The sequence below is a fragment of the Astatotilapia calliptera genome, chromosome 6 (genome assembly GCF_900246225.1).
Source record: "Astatotilapia calliptera chromosome 6, fAstCal1.2, whole genome shotgun sequence".
NCBI lineage: Eukaryota > Metazoa > Chordata > Actinopteri > Cichliformes > Cichlidae > Astatotilapia > Astatotilapia calliptera.
The window spans coordinates 11,224,057-11,236,449 of NC_039307.1; the positions used below are offsets into that span (position 1 = coordinate 11,224,057).

At 36.3% G+C, this 12,393-nt stretch overlaps 1 protein-coding gene across 1 annotated transcript; it reads left to right on the plus strand.

Moving 5' to 3' along the window:
* The first annotated feature begins 2,992 nt into the window (after positions 1–2,992).
* On the plus strand, positions 2,993–12,133 carry LOC113023242 (CMRF35-like molecule 1). The gene is made up of 8 exons (XM_026169267.1): positions 2,993–3,223; positions 3,320–3,376; positions 5,021–5,338; positions 5,457–5,780; positions 10,188–10,256; positions 10,398–10,499; positions 10,799–10,854; positions 11,184–12,133. Exons 1-8 carry the CDS (start codon positions 3,187–3,189, stop codon positions 11,607–11,609), a joined length of 1,389 nt encoding a protein of 462 aa, XP_026025052.1. The 5' UTR covers positions 2,993–3,186; the 3' UTR covers positions 11,610–12,133.
* The last annotated feature ends 260 nt before the right edge of the window (positions 12,134–12,393 follow it).

Sequence of the window (12,393 nt, forward strand, 5' to 3'; positions counted from 1 at the left end):
GCACTAATACGGTACAGACAGAAACTACTCAGGATGTCAGGTGAGGACTAGAAATTTGACAAAAATGCCATTAGATCAGCCAGATCTGCCAGGATTACAGTAAAGCTTCACTTTGTGGCCCGTCTGAACAAACGCTCTGTTCAAATTTTTATAACAGAGTGTTAACAGTTAAAATGACATGATTTACTTGCTCAGGATAAACAGACACAAAAACAAATATGATGTCCTTTACATTTATTCAAATCCTCCCCCTCCTCCATCTTAGCACGTTGTGTTGTCGAGAGATCGTCAAAGCAGAGGATACAGTCTGGATATAACAAAGAGGTACGTGTGTGTGTGTGTGTGTGTGTGTGTGTGTGTGTGTGTGTGTGTGTGTGTGTGTGTGTGTGTGTGTGTGTGTGTATTTGTGTATTTGTGTATTTGTGTAGTTTGCATATGAGCACTACACCTGTATCTATCATCCTATTATTTTCTTTCTAGGGAAATACTGGAGATCCTAATCATTATGATAAGATAAATGAACAGAAACAGCAAAAGAGCTCATTGCACACTGTTTATGCTACTGTGAGTCCTCATGCAAAGTTGGTCCACTATGAATCTGTCAATATTCAGAAATGGCTCCTCTCCTGTGCAGGGCGGTGCCACCAATCCTCCAGCAGCAGAGCCAACTCTCTATGCAACTGTCACAAAATAGGGTTAACAACAACAACATCATCAAGCTGGGATGTGTTTTCCATGCATAAATATTATTCATACATCTAAAATAGATGGAGAAATGTTGAATGGATTTCAATTTAGCATATAATTTTATCAAATACTTTAGTTAAGGCTTGTTTGATACTTACGTAGTCAGCTACTGAACACAGCTTCAACCGTCTGTTTGTTGAAAAATAGTAAGGGACCGCATTTTCTTGTTAGTAACTGTAACGGCGTTGTAACGATAGGAATAGTAATTCGTTAGATTACTCATTACTGAAAAAAGTAACGCTGTTAGTAACTCCATTATTTGTAACGCCGTTATTCCCATCACTGTTTAACAGCGCTGATAAACTATGCCAATAAACCATATCACCGTAAAAAATGAGTGAACTCCCTGAACACCCACCACACCCTTAACTGGAGGCCACTTAACTGTAGAACTAAAACCTGATAAAGGGAATGAAAACTGTAAATGCACACAGCTGATGCAAAGATGATACTGAAGCTGTAAGATAAATAAAGATTGAAAAAGCTGCTAATGCACAAAAACAATTAAACGCCTATTAATTTATTGTTATTATATATATATATATATATATATATATATATATATACAGACGCAAACTGCATTATTTGCATATAAGTGAATGGCGTAACATGCAACTATGTAGTCATGCCAGCAGCCAAAAATAAATACAATAGTGAAGTCTTGTGTGTTATTACCTGTAATAAATACACAATAGGATTGGACCCAAAATTTGTAACTAGGTATTGTCAAACTACCATGTAAAATGAGGCATAGTTTTACTGTAACTCTGAATACACAACCAGAGGCACAGCACAAAACTCTTTGCCCTATACATAAGCAGTCTCTGTGCCTCCCCTTACTTTTACAATCAATATCTCATGTGCATTTTTGGATTTTTTTAATGATTAATAATTGAGTCAATAGCTGTATTGGCCACTCTGTAGTGGTCATTGGGGTTGCCAGTAATGAACTGGTCACATGCCAAATGTAATAAAAAAATCTATAAGTCTCATCATATTCTAAGTGTCATTTCTGAGCATACTACAGTCTACAGTTATTTTCTGGTTGGATGCATTTTGTGAGTCGTATTATTAGTATTATTATCATTAGTAGTAGTAGTAGTAGTATTTTCTTCACTGTAATTTACATATTACCATGTCATGAAAATCTTAAGAGTTAAGATCTGAGTTGTCTAACATATTCTGCCTTCTTATTTTTCCCAACACAACCTTTATTTGCCTCTCTCTCTCCTCATCTACATCCCCATCAATTAAATTGTGCCAAATCTGACATTCACACACTGTATTTTATTAAGTAAAACATAATTTGTTAGTTGTGCAAATCAGAGTGTCACGTTTGCCACCAGGTAGAGCAGATCTCAAATGCAGGACTCTTAAAAGACCAGTGAATTTATTTACAAAGAGGATGTGCAATAACAATCCCAAACATGAATCCCATAACAATGCTAGTCCTGATTCCCAAATCTCAAGGATTCTCTCCAAGTCAGCTCTCCACAGTTTGTACACCACTGGTCTCTAACAGGTAACTCTGCAGGTTTACTGTATACAAGAGGACACAGGTAAGTTTCTTTACAAAACAAAAGTAGCAAACCAACTAGTACCAGAGCTGGGATTTACACTGACATAGTAGCGCAACAATTCAGCAAAGACTTAAGTGCAGCCATTCCCTTAAGTAAGGCCACTGCATAAAATCCAGAACACCACAACACACATGTAGACACACAAACGAGGACAGTAGAGAGGAGAGGCAGAAAGCACGAGTGGGATAAGACAGACAGAAAACAGTCAGTTAGACGATGACAAAGGGACCATGACAAAGACAGCCTCTACTATTTTGGAATCAAAGTGCAGGCACACAGCTACTTTATCCGGAAATTTAATTATAATAAAACTCTACTACATTTTCATAATTCCATGCCTCTGGATAGACTACATTAATACTTTTTCATGCAATGGGTAGATACGTAGAACACCTGCTAACTAATATCTGGTATTATAATTATTTTGATCCAAAGATAAGAGAGACATTGTGGACATTGTTTTATGATGAATATTTTTGCTTGAAGCAGCGAAAGACGTCATAACATGCAGCTGATGATTAGCTACTATGAGTCAACACTCTCGCTCTCCATCTGTTTCTTTCTCTTCTCCTTTTCTATCTCTGTTTCTATCACTCTGCATAAAGAGATTCAAATCCTGTTTCTTCATCATGCAAATATTTGAACTTCTGTGGTGGAAAAACAAAGCTGGCACTCTCTCTTTTGTGCAGAGACATCACAAGCAAGTGAGAATATAACAATTTGATGAGAGCAGAGTACAGGTGTCATGACTGATCATAGGGGCATGCAGCTTATTTAGCTTTTTTTAAAATTTTGGATCATAATATTATAATTTTAGCTTAAAACTGTGGAAAACTATAAAACGTTTCTGACCAAAGCAATGGCAGCATCATTACAAATCATCCACTTAATAACAGGTAAGATTATTCTTCTATTTGATTTTCTTGGGGCTGAAACTCATTTTAAGTGTTATGATTAAATTATAGTTTTATTCATTTAATTTTCTATAACAGCTGCTGTGAGCTTTTTGTCTGTAATGGGAAACAAGGACAGACGTGTCAACATTAACTGTAAGTACAACAAAGATGTAAACCAACCAGCAAAATACTTCTGCACAGAGGCATGCTAGTAATTTGAGTTATTTACTGCTATACTTGAATACAAATTTCAGGTAATTAGGTAGTTACAGGTGTTTGGATTTTATGATTGTTTTTATACCTCTACTGTTCAGTTGTGAGAAAAATGTTTTTACGACATTTATCAGACAGCTATAGTTACAAACGTTGCTGTGATTAAGTTTTAAATGGTAAATGGCCTGCATTTGTATAGCGCTTTTCTAGTCCATAGGACCCCAAAGCGCTTTACACTACATTCAGTCATTCACCCATTCACACACACATTCACACACTGGCGATAGCAAGCTACATTGTAGCCACAGCTGCCCTGGGGCGCACTGACAGAGGCAAAACATGAAAGATAGCCATTGGTTAAATCATAACGCTGTATAGCAGCTAAAATTAGCTTATTTTAACAAACAGCGCGAGTGATACTCATTACTGTGCATCTGAGTTTCTTTGAGTACTTTCTTTTTTATTTTATTGCTGTTTTTATACCTTTAGTCTTCCGTTCTGATGAAAATGTTGTACATAGATTTAACAGACATCTATAGTCACAAGTAAATCCAGTGGAGTGGTTTGGTTTAAACTAGATTTAAACTAACAATGACCTTAAAAATATATAGATATTTTAAAATAATTAATTAAACATACTAACCGAAAATGGATTTAGCTACATTTTGGACCCTGTTTCCGGAATGCAGTAGCTAGCGAGCTGCTTGGAGACCGAAACAGCCAATCAGAATTTTTACATTCAAGTCTGTGATTGGCTGGTTTTATGGCACACTTATAATGCTGTAAAGAGTTAAGTGTGCACGGAGCAGAGATGTTGTGAGTGCTAACGACACACTGAGAGACGGGTTAGAAAAGTGGTAATTTTTGGCCCTGATGGCTTGCCATAGAGAGCAGATCCGCAGATGTCAGCACACAGAGCAGAGAACTGAGCAAGAGCAAATGCCAACAGCTGAGCGAGAGGGGCTGTTATTGTGTGTGTATATGGATAAGAGCAAACACTGAAATACATTTCTTGCACACAGCAATGTTTGCTCAAATTAAAATTTTCTTCACTCAAAATTATTTTCTCCTCAAAATGCAACATTTCGCTTGCAAAAATTTTTCTAAGGGCGCTCAGGCACAAATAACTCATACTACTTTTTCTTCGTTGGCGTTTAACAGCAGCATTGCTACCATCTTCTGTTTCAGTCCGTTATTACACTATTAAATCCTACAGCTCATTCCTGCGTCTTTCAGGATCTTACAAAGCTTCAAATGAGCGTTGACTATTAAATTAGTCATCGACGATTTTGATAGGTGACATAATCGTGACTGGTGAACTAACCGTGGCAGCCCTAATACACCTGCATAGGTGCTAAAATGAACTTATGAATGAACAGCATGAGTGATGCTTTTTATTGTATATTAATGTATTAATAATACAGGTTGTCTTCTTGCTGCCTAAAAAAAATGTCAAACAGCATCTACACTCTACTAATAAACAGATTAGTAATTTTAAGTGTTGCACTGATTGCACTATACACACATCTGCTGACTTTGAGTGAGAAATTAATCTTTGCTTCATACGCTTCAACTCTCTGACAGGCTACAACAAACCAGTGAACCAGACCACATTTCTTGGCGCCTCGGCTACCATCAACTGCAACTATACAAGAGTAAAAGAAAGTGGAATCAAATCCTTTTGTAGAGAAGATGCAAGCTCTTATTGCAATAATCTGATATCATCTTATGACTCAAATTACACCAGACTAGACAGATTTTCTCTCAGAGATGATAAACAGCAAAGAGTCTACACTGTGATCATTTCTGCACTGACCCAACAAGATGCTGGAAAATACCAGTGTAGTATAAAATCTGGTACATCCACTTCTTGTTTAACTGAGATCCACCTCTATATTTTGAGTGAGTATTGATCTGATTTTTGATTTAACGTAATAATAATTTTAGTAAATGAAAACACATTTATAAGTTGCAGTTTGTAAAGAAAATAGCTGCACTGACATGCATTTCCTTTTTTAAGACTGGGACGAGGTTAAACCACATGAAATAATTGGTGTTACTTCAGAGACTGCAACAATTACATGTAACTATTCTAAGAGTGAAGAGGACACTGAAAAATACCTTTGCAAAGGAAAGAATCCCTTGAGCTGTGATGAGTTAATACGGACAACAGAAGAAGACAGAGTTGTAGTTAAAGACAGATTTTACATGAGGGATAATAAAAGAAGGAACTACTTCTATGTCTACATCAGTGACCTGAGGAGAACCGACTCTGGAACGTATTGGTGCGGATCTGGTAAAACAATGACAAATGCTGAATACACCAAAATATACCTTTCTATCAGTAAGTACCCAATTTGTATACATATATATATATATATATATATATATATATATATATATATATATATCTATATATATATATATATATATATATATATATATATATATATATATATATATATATATAGCTGTGGTGTTTCACAACAACACCTTTTTATTAGAAGAAAAACCATCTGCAATAAAATTGGTTGAGGTAGAAGGTATCATTTTATTGTTCGACACATGGTTATAATTATTCTGACTTTAGTCCTGGTTTATTTGTTGACAATCAATAAACATATTTTACCACTGAAGCCATAAATTGAGTTACTTTATAGGAAATACAAAAAAAATGTATAGCAGGGGTGTCAAAGATAAGGCTCAGGGGTTCGAATTGGCTAAGCTGACTCCAGCCTACTGGATGGCTTTGGAAAAGGGAATAAACTTCAGACTGTTAAATGTATTTTCATACATTTTAAAGCTTTTCCTACATTCATACTACACTGAAAAAAATATGTTGTTGGATTTACTTAATTCAATGGTGGACATTTGTTGCACACAGATGTTTTGCTTTGGCAGCAACTTAAACAATTGAGTTAAATTAACACAATTTATTCATGTTCAATAAACCTGTGCAATTTGTGTTGATAAAATGTGACTTAAACATGTTTTGATGAAGTAATTTGAGCTCATGTTATCCCAACACGATTCAATAACTTTTACCCAATACTACTTGGTCACTTAAATACTACATGTTATCTTCAAATTACATTTTGCTATTATATTCTAGTATCAAATACACAATTTTCAAATGGAGGCCTTATAACAGATTGTATTGTTCTCTTCCAAGATGGTTGCTGGCATCCACCAGTAACCTTTCAAAACAAAATGTCTAATTTCACTGCAGTAGGTAAAGAATTAAACTGACATTACTCCTCTACTGAATCTATATAAATCAACAGTTAAATAATGTCAGTTCTTCCGTGTTCTCTGGAATCAATCACAGCAAAGAAATTAGACTGTTTCTTTTGAAAAATGTTGGGAAAGAACAATACAAAACATTCTATTTAAGGCCTCTGACGTCAAGATTCAGTTAAACAACAATTATAACTAAACAATTTGAGGTAATGTTAGTTTCCATTAACATTAAATTAGGTTACTGAATTGGCAAACACCTTCCTATTAACACTACCCATTTTACCCCAATAACTAAAGAAATTAGCACCTGCAGGTCAAAACCTTTATTCAAGAGATGCAAAAATAACATTGATACAGTGACTGTCAAAAATTACAGCACTGATCATACTGTGACATCTTGGTTCAAAACAGCACACTTAGAAATATTCAACGTTCTTTACTTCAACTGAATGAAACTGAAAATACCATTTCACACGGCCCATATGGGATATTTAGACTGTATAACTGTTCACGCTACATCTCTTCACTAGTAAAAGAAAGAAAAAATACAAAGAGAAATTTAAAAATGCTGCCAAACAGACAAACAGAACTTGTACAGAGCAAAAGGAAAAACAAACAACAACAAAAAACGGCTCGTCCTCATGGCAGTTGCAGAGTATATAAAAATGAACCCTGCGATCCGTTCCTGGAATTGAGCTTCAAAAATGCAGCAGAACAAGTGTGAGATTTAAATGTCCTCTCACCTAGAGCTGGTCACCTCACATGCATAACAGTGAGCTTCGTTGCAGGAGCAGTTTTGTCTTAGTTGTGAGCTTTCCTTGAGAGCTGAGTTGCATCCAACTCCATTACCACCCATTGAATCACCTCAAAAGTGTAGCAGAGTTGTGATGGGTAACTCATGTTGAAGGAATAAAAAAGGTCCAAACAGCATGGCTACTGCAAAGGTCACGTTATCCAGATCTTGAAGAACAACATCAGAAAAGTCATTGCCTGCCGCATCCTCTGGAGACAGATGTTCATTGTGGTTTTCTCAATCTGTGCAGTGGCCTCAGGCAAGTCCTGGTTAAACACAAAACATTTCTTTAAGATTCCTTTTTAAACTCATCTCTTTTGAATCTACCAGTTCTAATGTTAGAGTAATTTAAACCAATGCAAGCAACATAGTAAATAGCTATAGCCAAAGAGTGGCCTGCCATGCTGCCATTCATGGTCTAACAGAGTTTCTAAGAGAGGGTGAAAAACATAATAATTTCAAATGCTTTACATTAGTTTTTCTTAGAAAGACACTGGCCCATCAGAAATCCAGGTTATGTCACTCAGAAGATGTTAGAATTTAGACTTTCAGCCCCACAATTTGGTTAGCTGTTGGTCAGTTGGTCATTTTTTCAAACAAAAGCTAATATAAATATTGGTGGGATTTTCCTTTGTTCATTAGAATGACAAATTTAAAGTTTTTTCACACTGATGTGACCCCTAATACAGGGGTGGGGATGGGGCCTCAAGGGCCGGCGGCCGAGTTCACTACCAGGCCTCATGTGAACTTCAAATTATTAAAGAGGACTACTGGTCCTAACCAGTCCAATGAGGATCAAGTGGATAACTAAATGCATTTTTAAATGTTGCAAAGCCACAATCTACTCATAAAACACTCACCATGAACTCCTGCACCAAGATGTTGCAATTGTCTTTCACACAGATGCGGAGCACTTTGATGAGGGACTCCGAGCATTAATGTCATCCTTGACTATTATAACAAAGAAAACAGAGATTTGTGAACTTTTCAGTAGCACAGAAGAAAATGATCCCAGACAAAAACTCTTGACTTTTTAAACCAGTCAACATGCAACACCAGCATCTACAAAGCAATATCAAAAGTTCCTGTTTGACATCAACTTTATGGATATATAGTTTCCAGAACATTTATTTTTAAAAAAAGATAATTTTTTCTCAGTGGGCCAGTAAATGCATGACGAAAATTATGGCATCCTTTTAGTGGAATCATTACTCACAGGTAATAGTTGACTGTTTCAATGGATGTAGCATAAAAATCTTTTACTGACCTAATGCAATACATATACACTTTGTAGTTAAAGAATTTTAAAGTTCGTACTGTCATCATGGCAGCTACATCCTTTAGCTTTGTGCCCTGTTCCCCCGATCACTTTGCAAACACTTTCAGCAGACTGTCAGAGAGAAACTCAGCTCCGTCAGAAACCTTGACTGTAAAGGCATGGTTGGGATGCACTGGAATGCTGCATTTTATCTGAAATGATATAAAATTATTTTGAAATAACAGCAGGCACTGTGCTTGGTTAATCAGTAATGTTTTGTTGAATAAAAACTGTGTTTCCAGATCTTATGGGATTAAAAAAATCCAAAGATGTTTGTTTCTGATTTGCAACCCAACAACCCACAAGTTACAACCTCATTTCAGTTCAAGTGTGCATTAATGCGAGTCCAGTAATCACCTTTCTGGCAATACATACAGGTATAAGTTAAACCTATGGCAGATTTTGGATCTCTCAGTTGTATTAATAGGGTGAGTATGCATGCACCTAATAATTATAAAAAACCTATTATAATTAAGTTACAGAAACGAAAATAGAATATACTTTCTTACCATAACACCTTGAACCCACAATCCATCAGCTGACTCCTGGTGAAATGCAGAATAGAGGTCATCTCTCAATGTGCAGCAAAAAAAAACAAAAACAAAAGGACAGCGGGTGAGGGCAGGAGGGGTAGGGATGTAAGCTAGCATAATGCCGCTGATGATATTAGCTAAAGCTGTTCAATGTCCAAAATCTCACTAACACCACGGTGCAGTAAATACACAATGTAACTGAAGAGTCAGTTGGCAAATCTATTCACACAGAAAACCAAATTATGTTATGAGTGCCTCGTAATTAGGTTTAATGTGATATTACGGCTCTTGTGCCAAAGACAAATTCAAATGAAAAAGCGCCAATTCTTTGACAACAGATAAAACAGCAAATAAGCTAACGGCTCTTTTTTAGCATGTTACATGGCGACACTCTAGACGTTTAACTACATTTGGCTGAATTATGGTAAAAATGAATTCAAAAAATCAAGACATACCAAAAACGTAGAGTTGGCTGCTCGACTTGACTGAGATGGATGCCTTTTTTAAACCACGATCCAAAGCCCGCGAGATGAAATCACGCGTGGTTTCACGAGATTTAACGTTGCTATCTTATTGACTTACGTCACCTGAACATGATATGAACAATTTAATACACCCTTTCTGCATATCATGTAGTTTTTACACTATATAGTTACATTTAACTTTAAAACATGAGGCAATTGTGTTAAATGCATGCAAGATGCTTACATAAATCCAAGAGATGGCCAGTCCCTTTTTTTCAGTGTACATCAAATTAATTAAGTAATAGAAAAAAAACACTCTTTGCTACTGTATAATGATTATTTTCTGAGTATTAACAACATCAACAAAAATTGTGTAACCTTCTTTCTTTTTTTTCTCACACAGCTGAAAGACACACTCAAACCAAAGAATCAGTCGGTTTACGTTTGAAGAGAGATGTAGATGAGCATTTAGGTATGTGTCTCTGCCAAGCAGTTGCAGTTAATATCTCAGTATACAAATACACACAAATGTCTACTGCAGAAACACACTAAGCCACAGTCTCTATTCTATAAACTTTTAAGCCATATCTCTATGGCTGTCTCCTTTTTGCAGGCCTGCGTATTGGTATTGGAGTGGGTGTGGGTGTGGGATCATTAGTGGTGATTGCTGTGGTTGTGCTAATACTATACAGATGTAAAGTCCTCAAGATGTCAGGTAGGAAAATACATAAATACAATAAACAAATACATATAATTGTTTAATTTATCAGATCAAGATTGGTGTAAAACATTCAATGAAAGGTTTTTCTGACCTTAACTACAAAAGCAAAAATATTTAATTCATTTAAATATAGATAGATAGATAGATAGATAGATAGATAGATAGATAGATAGATAGATAGATAGATAGATAGATAGATAGATAGATAGATAGATAGATAGATAAGACATCAGTGAGAACAAACACACACAAAAAAACTCTTGTTGTTTATGTTCAAATTCTTCTCATCTTAGAAACTGCTGCTGAGGGGTCATCAGAGCTGAGGACAAAGTCTGGACATAACACAGAGGTGTGTGTGTGTGTGTGTGTGTGTGTGTGTGTGTGTGTGTGTGTGTGTGTGTGTGTGTGTGTGTGTGTGTGTGTGTGTGTGTGTGTGTGTGTGTGTGTGCATTTGTACATGTTTGGACATCTTTGTGAGGACAGAAAATTAGCATGTGGGGAATAACAGTCACATCTGGGTATAAAATGCTGGCCCCCACGAGTTTGAAGGCATTTTTGAGGCTCAGAATGTGTGTGTGTGTGTGGGGGGGGGGGGGGGGGGGGGGGGAGGGGCTGTTTAGTTTGATTGAGGGCACAGTTTTGCATCTGTCCCACCATTGCTCTTCATTGCTCCCCCAGGGAAATACTGGAGATCATCAATATGAAGAGATTAACATACGGAGGCAGCAAGAGAGCTCACTGCCCTCTGTTTGTGCTGTTACCAGCCCTCCTCCAGACCTGGTCTACCATGCTAATGTTGACTTTCAGAAGGATACCAATGTCAATCTTCCTGCAGACATAGTCCACTATGCCACTGTGGATTTCCAAAAAGATGAAAGAATGCTTCCTGTCACTAGTGAAAATGGCTCTACTCCCATGGGACAAGACGTCATCAGTCCTTCTGCAGACATGCTTCAGTATACCACTGTGGGTTTCCACACTGGTGGAAAAACACTTCCTGACACTAAGAAAAATAGCTCCGCTGGCAGGGGACATAGTGCTACCAGTAATCAAGCACCTGAGACAACTCTCTATTCAACTGTTATAAGACAAGGGGAGCAATAATATAGTGATGCTGTGAAGGAGCTGAATATTCTCTATGCATAGATACTATCTGTAATCTTAAAATAATAGGAAAAAGGTTGAAGCACTTCAGGTGTAACTATAGAAATGTGGTTTAAATATTACAGTTATTACAATTACAAATATTTAGGTCGCATACACGTCTGATTTCAGTTAGTGGTTTTTAGTAAAAATTTGATTTGCTATGGTCGACGCTTCAGTGTCACAAAAATGAGAACATAAATTATTGGGTTTTTTAAACAAGTAATTGGTCAAAAAGTAGTTTACAATATTTAGAAAGTGTATCGTCACTTAAATATCTGATCACTGATTAAGAAAATGAATATTCCTAAGAAATAGTTCCCGGTTTGTTTCTTTTTCAGTCGTAGTTAATGAAACAGTTTAATACAGTTCAGAGGTTGGCAGTACCTGAAGGTGCAGCTGATGAATAAACCACACACAATTTGACATGGAGTAAAACATGTTTAGTTTCCATTTCTTTAAGATAAATTAATATTTAAACTACTATGAGCTTTTCCTTGTGTCTTGTTATGATTTTTATCCTATTTGTTTTTATAATTCAAGCATGCAGTTATGATTTCCTGTTTTACGTTTGACCACCGAGCATTTCAGTGTTTGTATCTTATTTTGCTCTGCAACTCCCTCTTGTGGACTCTTTGGTGATCAGCTGCTTATAAGTAGATAACTGTATTTGTTATCGTGTGCTTCATTGTATGAACCATATCATAATTCACTATCACATTGCCTGTAAATACCTCTCTGTAAC